General features: G+C 34.4%; 1 protein-coding gene across 2 annotated transcripts; it reads right to left on the minus strand.

Annotated features, from left to right (window-relative positions):
- Nucleotides 1-810: 810 nt before the first annotated feature.
- LOC112153412 (protocadherin alpha-C2) lies at nt 811-12,441 on the minus strand. 2 transcript variants are annotated; one of them, XM_024283621.2, is made up of 3 exons: nt 6,361-12,439; nt 5,456-5,491; nt 2,181-2,358 (listed from the first exon to the last, which is right to left on the minus strand). In XM_024283621.2, the coding sequence occupies exons 1-2, from the start codon at nt 8,737-8,739 to the stop codon at nt 5,480-5,482; spliced, it is 2,391 nt and encodes a 796-aa protein (XP_024139389.1). In that variant the 5' UTR covers nt 8,740-12,439; the 3' UTR covers nt 2,181-2,358; nt 5,456-5,479. The 2 variants fall into 2 exon arrangements, with proteins under 2 accessions (XP_024139388.1, XP_024139389.1); XM_024283620.2 differs by lacking the exon at nt 5,456-5,491 and having other exon boundaries at nt 811-2,358; nt 6,361-12,441.
- Nucleotides 12,442-13,987: the final 1,546 nt, after the last annotated feature.

Genomic DNA, 13,987 nt, shown 5'->3' on the forward strand with positions numbered 1-13,987 from the left:
CCAACATGGAGAAGCTTCTATGCTCCACAGATCTGAAACAGACTTTCAAAAAGCTTCAAATCTGCTGAAACAGTCAGTGTATTTAAATCCATGTCAAATCTATGTCTTTAATTTCCCTGCGGGCCCGTCCCAAATGGATTAATAAAACTGTCTATCTAAGACTAACTTGTTATCAGCTGCAGTTGATGAGTTTTTATTCAAAAGTTTGAATCCACACTGTTATTATAAACATATTTTAAATTAAGTTCTTGTTATTGATTTTTTTAATTAATTTTGATAATTACACCTTTCATAATTATTTTGAATAAATATTTCAATGTTTGATGTAAAGCATTTTGAACTGTCCTTGTGCACAAAATGTGCTACATAAATGAACTCACCTTGCCTACATTTTATTTACGGTCATTTTGACAAAAAAGAAGTAAAATATTTCTCCAATTTCAATTTCAAGTTCAAGTTCAAACAATTTGATTTATCCCTGAGGGGCAATTCTATTTTAAGGTTTCTTCATTTTGTTACATAATAAGCTAGTATATTTACAATGTAGGATTGAAAAGAAATGTATTCTAAAGAAGGTATTTAAAATCTAATATCATCCAGAAAAAAAATTTCAGAAATTAAAAATACTGTATTATCCCATTATAATATGCAACTTTTGCAACTGTTTAAATAGCACACCGTAATGCAAAAAAAAAGATGAAGAAGTGGAACCAGTCTAAACCCTCTCTCCTAAACATTTTAAACCAAGTTTACAAATACACACAATATAACTATATAGTATACCTAAAAAAGGGAAAAAAACTCACTCAACCCTTTTCTCTTTAAATTTAATAGTTCATACTGATCAGATCACAACAAGTCGCAATACAGAACTGACTACATGTTCTACCATGGTGGTTACACAACACAAAATTCCATACCTTATGGTTATTATTTTAGTTTTCTTTTGGCTGAAACAGATTTTAACATCTCGAGAGACACACAATGTAAGCAGTGCTAAATGTTTCGACTAAATGATTGTGTTGTTGATTTTTCACTTCTTTCATACAGAATCAAATGACACACTTCTTTTTTTTACAATAAATATATGTAATGGCACAATACTGAAAATAAAAGGCAATTTGGTAAAGAAAAACATATGATGAAATATACAACATGTGCTGGGTATACAGATAGTACAGCAATCCTTGATAAGCATGAACAGAGTAGACTGGGTGAAAAGAACAAAAAGAGTACACTGGTGATATGAATGTCTGGTACTGAGTTTTCATAAATGTAGAAGATACTGAATGAGAAAAACACCTAGAGCTGGGATTGGGACTTTTAAACCTGAAATTGGTGCTTCAAGTGTATTTACAGTATTTCAGAAAAGTTTTTCACTCTAAACCTCAAGATGTTTTCTCTAATAGAATCCAGCAAAACATTCACACCCAGTATGCACCTTCAGCTTGCTGTTTTTGCATAAATGAATAAAAAATACATCAAGTTGAACAATAACTTCTTTTCTTCTGGGTGCAATAAAATGCATTCCTCCACCCTGTATTCAAACTTCTATTGTGCCTTTTTAGTGTAAAAAGGATATGTTTAACACTTCAAAACATCAAAAACTATCAAGGTACAATGATAACTTCATGCAGAAAACATGAAAGGCATGATTGCTAAAGGCCATCAATTGTGGGTCTTTTCCTGAACTTGGCACTCTTGTTCTTGTATGTAGGCCTTGGTCATTTGCAAAGCACACTATCAATGAACATGTTAAACATTTTTACATCTATAAAACAATTCACTGTTACTTGCGTGTTTAATGTGTGTTGGTCGTTCAGCATTTCTGTTATTTGTGCTATGTTACTTTTAAGTTTACATATGTCAAACATTAATGCAGTTAAATAACAAGTTAAAGCACAGGATAAACTTTTAAAGGCATTTAGACATTCCCGACTCTTCTCCAACAGTCCTTGTTTTGGCTTCTTGGAATATTCTCTGGTACATTTCCGTTAACAGCTTGTCCATTTGTGTCCTTTTTGCCCGACAGTTCTACAGGAGGTTGAAGTCATGCAGTCTCATCATGCATCATGAAGCCACACAGAGCTATTGCTGACTTGTTTTCATTGGCTCACAGAACATGGGAGAAGCGATATAACTTCTTAGCTTTTAGTTGTTGATATGACAGCGTGACGACCACACACGGAGTAAAGAACGAGGACCAGACTGAGCAAAGTGGATACGGGCTGTGGATGTGGGCTGGTTGCTGATGAGGACATCTTCTCATTTTCCATGAATAGTTTTCGGTTTACCTCCATACTAAAGACAGCTTGGGGAACAGCTTCAAGTGGAACTGCTGCTGCTGGTGGTGGATGCCTGCCAATGAGATGAGAAAGAGTAAACAAATGCAGAAAATGACAAACGGCCTCCAGTTTAGGACAAAACGACACAGCTCATGCAGCTGTCGCTCAGACAGGGGTTTCAGGCAGACGAGAGAGTGGGAGGTGGGGCTGAGTGCATCCTTTAGCATGTAGTGGAAAAGTGACAGGTCTATCAATGAATACCATGCTCCAAAACTATGGGAAGGAGAGTGGTTGCTAGGCAGCAGGCTTTCTCTTTGCACTTCTCCTGCACAAAGAATTAGATCAGTAGACTTATCACACCCGCTTAGAAGTGTCATTCTGTGAAGAGGACAGAAACAGCATACTCCTGTTCCACAAAAACACTGAAAAACTGGGCCATACTCCTAAAATAGCAGTGAAGGGTCAGTAGGGGAGTGAATGCACATTAATACATACATGCATTGCATTCTTTGGAAAACATAGTAATTCATTCAAAGTCTAGATTGTCCTGAAAGGCCGTTAAATGACAGCACTGTGAACTTAAGAATTCTGTTAAAATGTTTTGTCTCACATTCTAATCATCTTTGGACAGGAGGAAAGTTTTAAATAATACTGTGTTTGTCAACCTTTTTTGGCCAAGAAACACTTTTTTTTTTCCCTGACAAAAAAACACAAGGCACAAGAGAAGCTCTTTAGTCTGTATTGATGTGCAGTTCCTCCATGATCTGCTTTTTGTAATAATTGAGCCACATAAAGCGTGAAGCTGCAGCTGTTTTTCGTAATAGTTGTAAAAGGTTTTCAGTAATTTGAAAAGTTTGCCCTTACATGTATTAAAATGCAATTTTATGTAACGTCACAAAAGAACATAATAGTATTCCTTCTAAACCGATTATTTTTAAAAAAAGATTTTTATAAAAGCAACTGTAATTTTTGAACAAATAATCACAGTATGCATTTTACAAAAAAAAAAAAAAAAGATCAACATCATTTTCCAGTTCATAAGTTCATTTATAAAGAGACAAAAAAGTAAAACGTTTTATTTGTTTTTTTCTTTTGTCTAAGTCAAAACTTTCACAAAAATATTTTATTCAGTTTTGGGTAAATAAATTGTTTATTTTTAGATAAATGTCTCTGTTGGCAACTTAACCATGGTTCTTTTTTTATTACTTGGTTCTAAACTTAACTTTAATCTTTTTTTCAAAGTTCTGAAATGCTATTTGTCCTTCAGTAAACACATTAGAAACCAGCTGTTTTAATTAGAAAGATGACTTGGACCAAACACTGGAATTATCTAGTTTTTAATAGTTCCTCGGTGCACAAACACGACCCTTAAAGGATTAAACTCTACATCTGCTTTCATCACGAAGATTTGAAAACTGTTAGAACAGAAAGTTCGATTTTTCCAGCTGAGATGATGTAAACCACATCTGAATGGATAGATTGATGACGCATTGATAAAGTCTCCATGAATGATTCGTGAAGACTGTTTAAACTTTAAGGGGTCAGAGTTTTCCAAAAAGAGAGCAATTGTCTAAAGCTGCAGCTTAATCACAGTACTGTCATTCTCATCCGTATCTTGAAGAGAAATCAAATAAAAACAAAAAATAAAAGTATTTCATGATTTTTCATATTCCTAACTACTCAGTGTGAAACCTTGTCTTGTTTGGATGAACATGGAGCTGATATTCTGGCGATGGTAAATGTTTTTTTTAGATTAGTGAAGCACACTTTTGGAAATGTATCGAGCAACTTTGATGCTTGTTAAAACAAAGGCGGAGAATGTGAATTTATTGGACGAATCACATTCAATATGTACCCCTAGCAGCTTCCTGCAGGATCTGGGGTAAAATCGAGTAAAAAGTGAATAAAATGATAAAAGTCACAGATGTACGTTTGTCTGCCATCAGCATCACTTCTTTTCACTACACCTCACATGATATAAAATGCAAACATCTGTTCTAATAGTTGGCAAACCTACTTGATAAAAGCAGGAAAATAATTTAGTTCTCCTCCAAAGTCTGTGTTTGAGAACAAAGGAATTACTGTCAGAGATTTCAATGCTTGGTCCAGGTCATCTTTATAAAATAATTCATTTTCAGACTTCAGTCACTTTTGAAAAACTTGAAATTAAGTTTAAATATAAGTAGAAAGAAAAAAATAAAGGAAACGGAATTAAAGTTAAGTGGCCAATAGACACATATAAACTAAACTGAAACAATGTAATTACCCAAAAATAAATAAAACATTTTTGCTAAAGTTACATCTTTGATTTAGACAAAAAACCTAATTTAACTTCATGTTGTTACAGAGAAACTGAATATAATGATGGTCGTTTTTCTCTAAAATGTATCAAACATGCCGTGATTGTACTTTGATTAAAAAAATAAATAAAGTTACTCTTGCACAAAGAGAAAAAAAAAATTCTTGTCAAGAAAAAATGTCATTTTATTTATTTATTTTTTTGTGAGGGGATATGAAATTGCATTTTAATAAACTAGAGGGAAAAGAACTAACTGGACAAATTTTCATCTAATTTAGTTAAAAATTATTACAGAAAACTATAATAATTTTAGGAAAAACAGCTGCAACATCATTTTTTTTGTGGTGCAATGATTACAAAAAAATGAGAATGAGAATGTGGAGAGACTTTACATCATTATAGACTACAATTTAACTTTTTTTAATATATTTTTGGTTGCTGGTGTGTTGTGCAAAAAGGTTAAAAAACACCCTACTATATAACCTCACATGAGTTATCCTTTCTGAAAAAAGTCCAAAATGTTTTAACTTTAGGCCAAAAATGAACATTAAAAGAAAAAAAAAACATTGGGTAGGAGGTTGAATAAAAAAAAAATCTAAAGGGAAGTTTTTAGTCAGATGCTGAACTAACACTGACACCACTGTGAGCATGAAGAGCTAAAAAGGAATCTGGCAAAGTTTATAATAATTCAAATAATATACATTTATAAAATAATAATAAACAATTAAAGAAATGGCTCCTAAATTAAATTGTTAAAGACAAAAACAAAATGTCAAAACAATAACTTAATGAAAATACAACAAGATTTAAAAAAACACAAAAGGTTAGCATAAAAATTTCAAAAATATTATCCAGGGTGGGATCTGCATACCTCCAGCTGCCAAGTGGATTTTCCTCATTTAGGGTACTTTGGAAGAAAAAAGAAAAAAAGAAGTAAAATGGTTAGCTGATTGCAATAACAACAAGATTTTTATGGCTTTTACCCTTTAATCACAGAGTCGCTGTCAATATAAGAGAAGTGATGGAAATGAAACATCCCACACCAAGAGCTGCAGCAGAATTCATCATTAAAGGTACAAATATTTTTGTTATATTGGAGACTTGCGGGAAAACAAACAGCTGGTTATTATTTCAAGAACATACATACTTACCTCAGCGGAAATGTGCTGATTTTAAGACTAGAGTAAAAAAGTTTCAGCAAGAATTCCAGAAACAAAAATATAAATTAAATGAAAACTATCAAAGGGGGAACGAGCCTCCAGGGTTGTCTATCTTGCTTATAAAGATATCAGCAAAACTACATATACAAAAAAATATATATATATAGATCTGTATAAATCTGCAGAAGTTATATTATATACGTTTAGGGATCAAAAGGACATATCCAACAAAGCAACACAAAAAAATGCTACAAGTTTAGCTTAATGATTGAAGAGCATTTTGTCTTTAAACAGTTATTTATTTGTTTATTTTTTATTGTAAATCAAAGTGCAATATTGTTTATGCTGTGGTATTTTTTTTCATATTACTATTTAAAATTTAGAAACATCAGACATTTTAATAGTTTAACTTTAATAGTCATAATTCCTCAGCGTGAGTAACTTTAGGATTAGGTTATATGAAGTTTAAAGTTTGAAGTGATTGGAAAAAGATGTCTAATGAGAAGTGGTGAAAAATCAAATTGTTATTTGGAAACAATTTTTCCAAGAATTTATTTGGTTGAAAATTTAAAAAGAAGCAGAAGGAAATACATAACACATATATTTTTATTTGTACCTGCAGAGTGGAAGCAGCTGAGTCACTAGTGTCTGTGAGTCCTGTCCCTCTTGGAATGCTGGACACGATGTATCTGGAGCCCTTTGGCACAGGCTGTCTAACCACCAGCTTCCCTTTCCTGGTCTCTGCCAGAAACAGACTGTACCAGTAGGCATCGTTGGACACCAGAGTGGAGTCTGCGATGGTGGAGTTCCTCTCACTGATCACACTGTTCCTGCTGGGAGGAGCTAGTTTGCTGGGCTTGGCTGTCTGACACTTCAGCACGATGGTGACCAAGATGGTGATGAGCAGGAGAAAGGACACCGAGCCCAGACCAATCACCAGATACAAGTTAAGGTCTGAGAAGATGTCGTATTCCAGAGGCACCTCAGTCATGTCAGAGTAGGCCTTAACAGCAGTCTCCTCTGTGGACAGCTTGATGGTGACTGTAGCAGAGAGAGCCGGCTCCCCGTTGTCCTTGGCAACAACAACCAGTCTCTGGTGGCGCGGGTCTCTGTAACTGAACATCCTCATGGTCCGGATCTCTCCGTTGTATTGGTCCAGACTGAACAAGGTGGCGTCAGTCACCTGCAGGAACTGGTATGTAATCCGAGAGTTGTGCACAGAGTCCGTGTCCAAAGCGATCACCTTGGCGACCAGGGAGCCTTTATCTGTGGATCTGGGAATCTTCTCCTCCACCACAGAGCCGTGTGCTCGCCACGGAGACACGATGACAGGAGCGTTGTCGTTCTGGTCCACAATGATGATGTGGACGCTCACATTACTGCTGAGAGGAGGAGAGCCAGAGTCTCTGGCCTCGATGTGGAAAAGAAACTCCTTCTCAATCTCATAGTCAAAGGTTTTCAGCGCGTAAAGTTTCCCGTCCTCTGGATTGATGGAGAACAGCATGGACATGGAGGTGTTAGCGATCTCCTTCTCTATGATGACGTAAACCAGATACTGGTTTTCATGGAGGTCAGGGTCAAACGCACTCAGAGACTCCAGCAGGGCCCCGGGGGCATTATTCTCCATCACTCTGATGGTGTAAAAGGACTTTGGGAACTGTGGGACATTGTCGTTGACATCCAGCAGCTCTAAAGTCATGGTTTCATTGTCAGACAAAGGAGGAGAACCTCTGTCTGTCACAGTGAAGGTGATGTCATATTCTGGGACCTTCTCACGGTCTAACGCCTCTGAAACCACTAATTCATAATAGTTATCAGAGGACTCTCTCAGCTTGAAAGGCATATTATCAGGAATGTGAAGATCAACTATTCCATTTTCCCCTGAGTCTTTGTCACTCACACTAACTACAGCGATCACTGTGTCTTTAGCCACATTTTCTTTTACTGGACTCTGAAAGGATTTGATAGAAAGTTCTGGATGATTATCATTCATATCTGTTACCTGTATTTTAACTTTACACTGACCAGATAAGGAGCTCGGTCCTTTATCACTAGCTATAACTTCCATTTCATAAAGTTGCAAATCTTCGTAGTTAATCATCTCTTTCACTCGTATTTCTCCATTCTCTGGATTTAACTGAAACATCTGTTGTGTTCTCTCTGATGTGTACAAACTATAAGAATAAACGACATCAGCGTTGGATCCTTCATCTAAATCAGTTGCATTAAGTTTGATCACTAAACTTCCAATCGGGGAGTTTTCCATTACATCCACAACATAGGTGTCTTTGTCAAAAGAAGGGGCGTTGTCATTCACATCGAGCACGCGCACTATGATGCTGGCAGTCCCCGTGCGCGTGGGAACCCCTCCGTCTACAGCAGTGAGGGATAAAGTGTGAACAGCCCGCTGCTCTCTGTCTAAAGGCTTTTTCAGGATCAAGTCAGCGAACTTTGATCCGTCCCTTCCTGTCTGAATCTCAATAGAGAAGTGCTCGCTGGCGCTCAGGTGGTAATTTTTCACAGAGTTTGCGCCCACATCTGGATCTGCGGCATTATTGAGTGAAAACCTCTCTCCAACGGGACTGGACTCTGAAATGTCCAGATGCATCGTCCCTCGACGGAAATGTGGAGCGTTGTCATTAATGTCAGTTATTTCCACCTCGATGTTAAACATGCGGATTGGATTTTCAATCGTAGCCTCCAATTTAATAAAACATGACGTGGTTGTCTTCAGGGGACAAAGAAACTCCCTGTTGATTTTTTCCAAAATCACGAGCTCCCCGGTGTCTTTGTTGATCTCCAGGTATTTTTTATTGGCCACAACATCCACGCGCATTTTCCGCGACTTCAGCGTCTTCACGTCTAATCCCAGGTCCGCGGCCAGATTCGCGACCACGGATCCCTCCTCCATTTCTTCAGGAACCGAATAATGGGTTACGCAAAAGACCGAGTTGATGAAGGCAGAGGCGCACAGAAGCAGGAACACGTACCCCATCCTGATCCTGCTCACGGGCTGATGAAGAGCGCGCGCGGCTTTCACAGAGGAAGCGATGCTCACGTGCCTCCTAATCTGATAGAAATATACTCCAAGATCGTGAAAGTGGAGCTTTTACGCGAGGAGACGGACTATGATGAAGAATTTCCACCGACCTCCACCTTTTTGTCTGACAAGCTATCGCGCTGATTGTGACGTCATGACGTAATAATTCAGTAAACATCAATTTCACTCTTTAATTAAAAAATAAAATAAAATACAATAAATTATTCCTATTTCATTTTAAAATAGGCTATGTTTAAAAATACGGAGCATCAAATTTTATTTTAAGGAATAGAACAACAGAAAGTGGGATGTACACTATTGTTTCTATACAGTATAAGCATTTACAACATATGTTTTGTTTTTATTTAAGAAAAAAAGCCTTTTATTTTATCTGTTTATCAAATTGCTCAAAAACTGTGATCAATAATATTGGAGAGGAATATAATGTAAGGGCAACTCATTTTTTTAAAGGTTTTACTAGTTAGTTGTAAAAGTTAGCTCAGTGTACTGCAGGCCTCTGCTTATATGTTTTAAGTTAATTACCAAAAAGGAAGAAACAATGTCATTATGATCGCAAAAAGCACAAACTGAATGTTTTTCTAACCTGACAGTAAGCAGTAGATATTTTTTCCTTCACTTTTGTGCGACTTTCCACCATTTTAAAGCACTTTACATTTCAGTCCCAAACTTTGTAAATTATGAGAAGTTATAACTTCCTATACTGTTTTCTTTCTTCAGCTTCTCTGTGAAATTGAGGTTTGTAGTTTTATGAACACCACATGCACTTCACTGATTTTATCTCCAACATGTCACATGTTTCTTTCTTTTTATATTGTTTTTTTTTTTCAAATACCTGTTACTTTTGTTTTGCTGCTGAACATGGTTATGTTGGTTTATTTGGTATGTTAAGGAGTTAGTTACTATTGTTCTTCATCTGCACTGAATCATAGACTGTCAGCCTTGTAGATCATCATTGTTGTCATCATTTTTGCTTTTGACCGTCTGGCTGTCAGGATCATGGGACATGGGCATTTGGCAGTTTCACACTATATGTTGCAAAACTTATTTAGCATTAGGTTACAAAAAAAAACCTTTTTTTTTTTTTTTTTGTTTGTTGTTTTAATGAATGCACCGTTCTTTACTTTTAGGGCTAGCAAAGCCCTGAACAACTTATCGCTTTGTTTTTTGTTTGTTCGTTGTTGTTTTTGTTCTGCTCCTATGATGGATGTGAATGTTTTGCCATGCTATTAATTTTGTACTCTGGCTTGTGACGGATTGTTTATATTTTAAGTAATGTCTGACAGACTAACTTTGTGTCACTATTAAAATGTGTAACTACTGTCTTGTCTTGTGAAATTTTAGGGGGGAACGTGATTGTTCATTGATTATTGAAAAGCATTTTTTTCTAGTTGTGTTAAAACATTCACAGTTTTGAAAACTAAACTTCATAGCAAACTGGGTGAACCAGAAAATAATGTCAGTTTTTGCACAGTTCTGACAGATTTTCCTGTGTTTCTGCAAAAACGTCTGATAACTTATCTTTTACATGGTAATAATAATCATAATTATAAATGAATAATCTCTGCATGCATTATTGTAATTAGATCTTAATTGTTTTATTTGATTGATTTTGTTCTGTTGTATTTTGTTATCACTATAAAATGCATAACTATTGTGCTTGTCTTAAGCCAAATGGATTTTCAGTAAAGTGCTCATTTTTTTAAAAGTCTTTACTTGGTTCATTTTAGATTTTTTTTTTCATTATGCAGTGTGTAAGCATCTGTGTGCATTTGCTCTTTTTTTTCTTTATGTTTTGTCCATGAAACTTAACTTGTTTCATTCAAGATGTTTACCTGCAAAAACAATTTGCTCCTTATTGCTTCCTGATCACAAAGTATGAGGATTGTTTTCATAGAATGTTAGTCATGTCAGTAAAATAAAAATAAATAAATATACAATTTTGCTGTCTGAATATTCTTAATTCATACTTTTTTCTAATTGATCTACAGTGATGTAGACAAAAAAAATTACTAACATGAGCATTAGTTAATTTTTAGGAAAATGTATGTTTTGAATGCCATTAGATGCATACAATATAATAAAAATGCAACTATATTGTGGTGCTGCACTTTTAAACACATGTGCATTAAGATGCTCTAGTGTTTATGAAAACATTAAATATCTGCAGGTAGAAAAATGCCTGTAAAAGTTTGCTTACTCCCAATATTTTAATAATTAAGTGATGTTGTTGCTTTATATGAGAGTTTTTTTTTGTTGTTGTTGCTTTTTTTCTAGCATCCTTTTGAAGATTTGCTACTCTGGCTGAAAATTTAGCACACGTCATAAAGAAAAACAAAAGTTATTCACAACTCTAGGTAGAATCTCTTTCATTGATCGAAACATTTAGGACAGCTTCATGGTTTTCTGATTTTGTGAGCCTGATAGGAAGGTTTTATTATCAATACATGTTACAAACAAACAGACTTCCTTAAAAAAATTAACACTAATCCATTTTCATGTAAAAATATCTTTACTTTAGGTTGCACTGTGTAAGCCGTCTGATGTACATGAGGAATACGTTGTCAAGTCAAAGTATAGCTGATGTCAAAACAAGTATTTAGCTTTCTGCTTGATTTGAAAGGTGTTTATGTGTGCATTTTCTTTTTTATTAAAAAATATTTTGTTTGATGGGTTATGGGGTATAATCTTAAGGTCATCTTTTAAATTGAAGACTCACAAAGTCAAGCCACTATGTGTAATATAGTTTGGATGCAGCGGAGAGGGGAGGGAAGATAAAATAGATTTAAAAGATTTGCATGTTTTCCATCTTCATTATCCTTCTTAGCTTTACCTTGTAGCAGTCTAACAGAAAAAAATGTCTATTTTATCGTAGATCTTTAAGCATTCTTTTTTAAATCTGACTCAGTGACAATTATCAGTTTTGGCTCAAAACTTCAGATAGTTGAACGTATAGAAAAAAAAAAAAAAAAAAAACAAGGATGATAAACAGCCAAAGCCTTTGACTTCCAACACAATCCAGAAGATGTGTTCAGCTAGCAGCAATAATGTGGAGCTTACATTTACTCCTGTCATGGACAAATTATGCACAAAACATTCACATTTCAATACATAGCAAAATAAGAAAATTAAGGGGAAAAAAGAGAGAATACATCTGTAAAACCTGCAACCTGTTTCCTCTTAATTGACTTTAAGACAGTTCATTTTATCACTGTTTACCCTCTAAGAGAAAAACTATTACTTCATTTCAAAACTTGAATTATCTATCAAAAGCCAAAATAATACGTTAAGTAAGATTTTCAAAATAAGTGACCAGCAATAATCGCTCCTATTGGGATGAAAATATGGATATGTTCCTTAATACAAATAAAATAAATACATAAAAATCCTTTACAATTTTTCCATATTTACTTAAGGGATAAAAACAGAGTTAAACAGAGTTATATGTATATACAGACAGATAGATAGAGATAGATAGATATTGATTATCTTGATGATAATTTACCAGTTGTACTCACTTTTGTGCCTCTGTTTGAAAACATATATATTAAGAAAACATTGTTATTCACACATCAGCATTTACCACGATTATTAACTTCAAGGATATTTTTTAAAAACCACATTTTTTTTTTTAGATTTAAATAGGTTCAATATTTCAATCAACCTAATTTGAACATATTTTGTTTGATTACCAATACATACCTTCAATTTAAGATTTTTTTTTAATTCACTCTTGACTTGAAGAGCTTTAACCTTGAATTTTAAACGATGTATTTTTTGATTTGTGGACTTTTAGTTTTAAAATGTTTAAAACCTAAAGGAGTATTTAAAAATAGCATTTTAGAAATAGCTTCTTCTAAAATAGATGCTTTAAGCATTTTATTCCTGGATTAAGTATTTTTTTTCATTGTGCTTAATAACTACACTAACTTAAGTTTTTGTGGTACGTCTTTTTTTATTTTTTTTTATTTGCTTTACAAACTGTCAGTACTGGGATAAATATGCCACCAATTATTTAACTTAAGGCTAAAAGAAAGTGTTTTATTTATTTATTTTTTTGATAACATTATAAAAGGGTTTGTAACTTTGAAATTAAGGGACATTTTTCTCGAAACACTTAAGTTACTTCTAATATTTCTACTTTCTCATGCCTGCGAGAATGAAAGTGCTGTGTCAGAAGTGTCATGTAGCTGCTGTGTACTGTATGTACACTTTTATAGTCTATTTTTGTAGTCTGCATTTGGTTAGTTATCAATCTATCCAACAAGAACCAAATGTAAACAGAACATTAGAAAAACACAGATAAACTCTCTAGACATTAACTATAAATTTCCACCTGCTTGTAGTATTTCACAAAAGGTAAGTAAACTTTAAAAACCTTTCACTGGGTCTTTAAACGTTTACCTTCAGGCATCTTTAAAAAAATTAAACAGAAAGGTTTACGAAAAATTCACAAAAGACACAAAACCGCTTCAATTAAATCTTGAAGTCTTACATATGAAAATCAACGAAAGAAAAATAATGATGGAAAACTTTTGAAACATTCCCTGAACAAATGATGGAAATAAAGTTGGAAACATTTTGACATTGAGTAAGATAGTGTACCAAAATGAAATAAATAAAAGCTTTGATTTATTTTTGATCACATTCTTTTATCTTATTATTTATTTATTTATTTTTACTGATTTTTGAGCTTTGATCACATTTTTTTTAATGGCAGCTGTGGTTCAGAGGTAGAGCAGTTGACCTCTGATAAGAAGGTTAGAGGTTCAAATCCTGCTATGCCTGTTTATGTATTGAAGTATTCTTGGGTAAGACAGTGAAACTCAAATGTCTCCGGATGGTTTGGTTAATCTTGTGCATGGCAGGTCTGTCATTATCACTTTATGAATGTGCAACTGTCCACATCATGCACGCTCTCGTGACTGTTACGCGCTTTGGGCCTCAGTGAAGCTAGAAAGCACTGAATCAGCATGGGTAAGGATGCTATTAATCATGCACAAAACATACACAAATAATAATAAAACTGCCATAAATATGTTGGTTATGCTTCTTTTAAAGATCATTTGGTAACAATATCTCCCTGGAGCTTTTAATACCAGATTAGAAAAAAGAAGTTTGGAATTTACAAATCTCAAATTCACTATGACCGTTAAGGTTCAAAGTAGATTTTAAAAACTGATAT

Source organism: Oryzias melastigma, linkage group LG10, assembly GCF_002922805.2.
Source record: "Oryzias melastigma strain HK-1 linkage group LG10, ASM292280v2, whole genome shotgun sequence".
Lineage (NCBI taxonomy): Eukaryota > Metazoa > Chordata > Actinopteri > Beloniformes > Adrianichthyidae > Oryzias > Oryzias melastigma.

Coding starts and splice junctions, on each gene's coding strand:
- LOC112153412 (XM_024283620.2), bottom strand. CDS start 8,739: ATGGGGTACGTGTTCCTGCTTCTGTGCGCCTCTGCCTTCATCAACTCG. Junction 2,359..6,360: donor CAGCTGCTTCCACTCTGCAG/GTACAAATAAAA, acceptor TCTCATTGGCAG/GCATCCACCACCAGCAGCAG.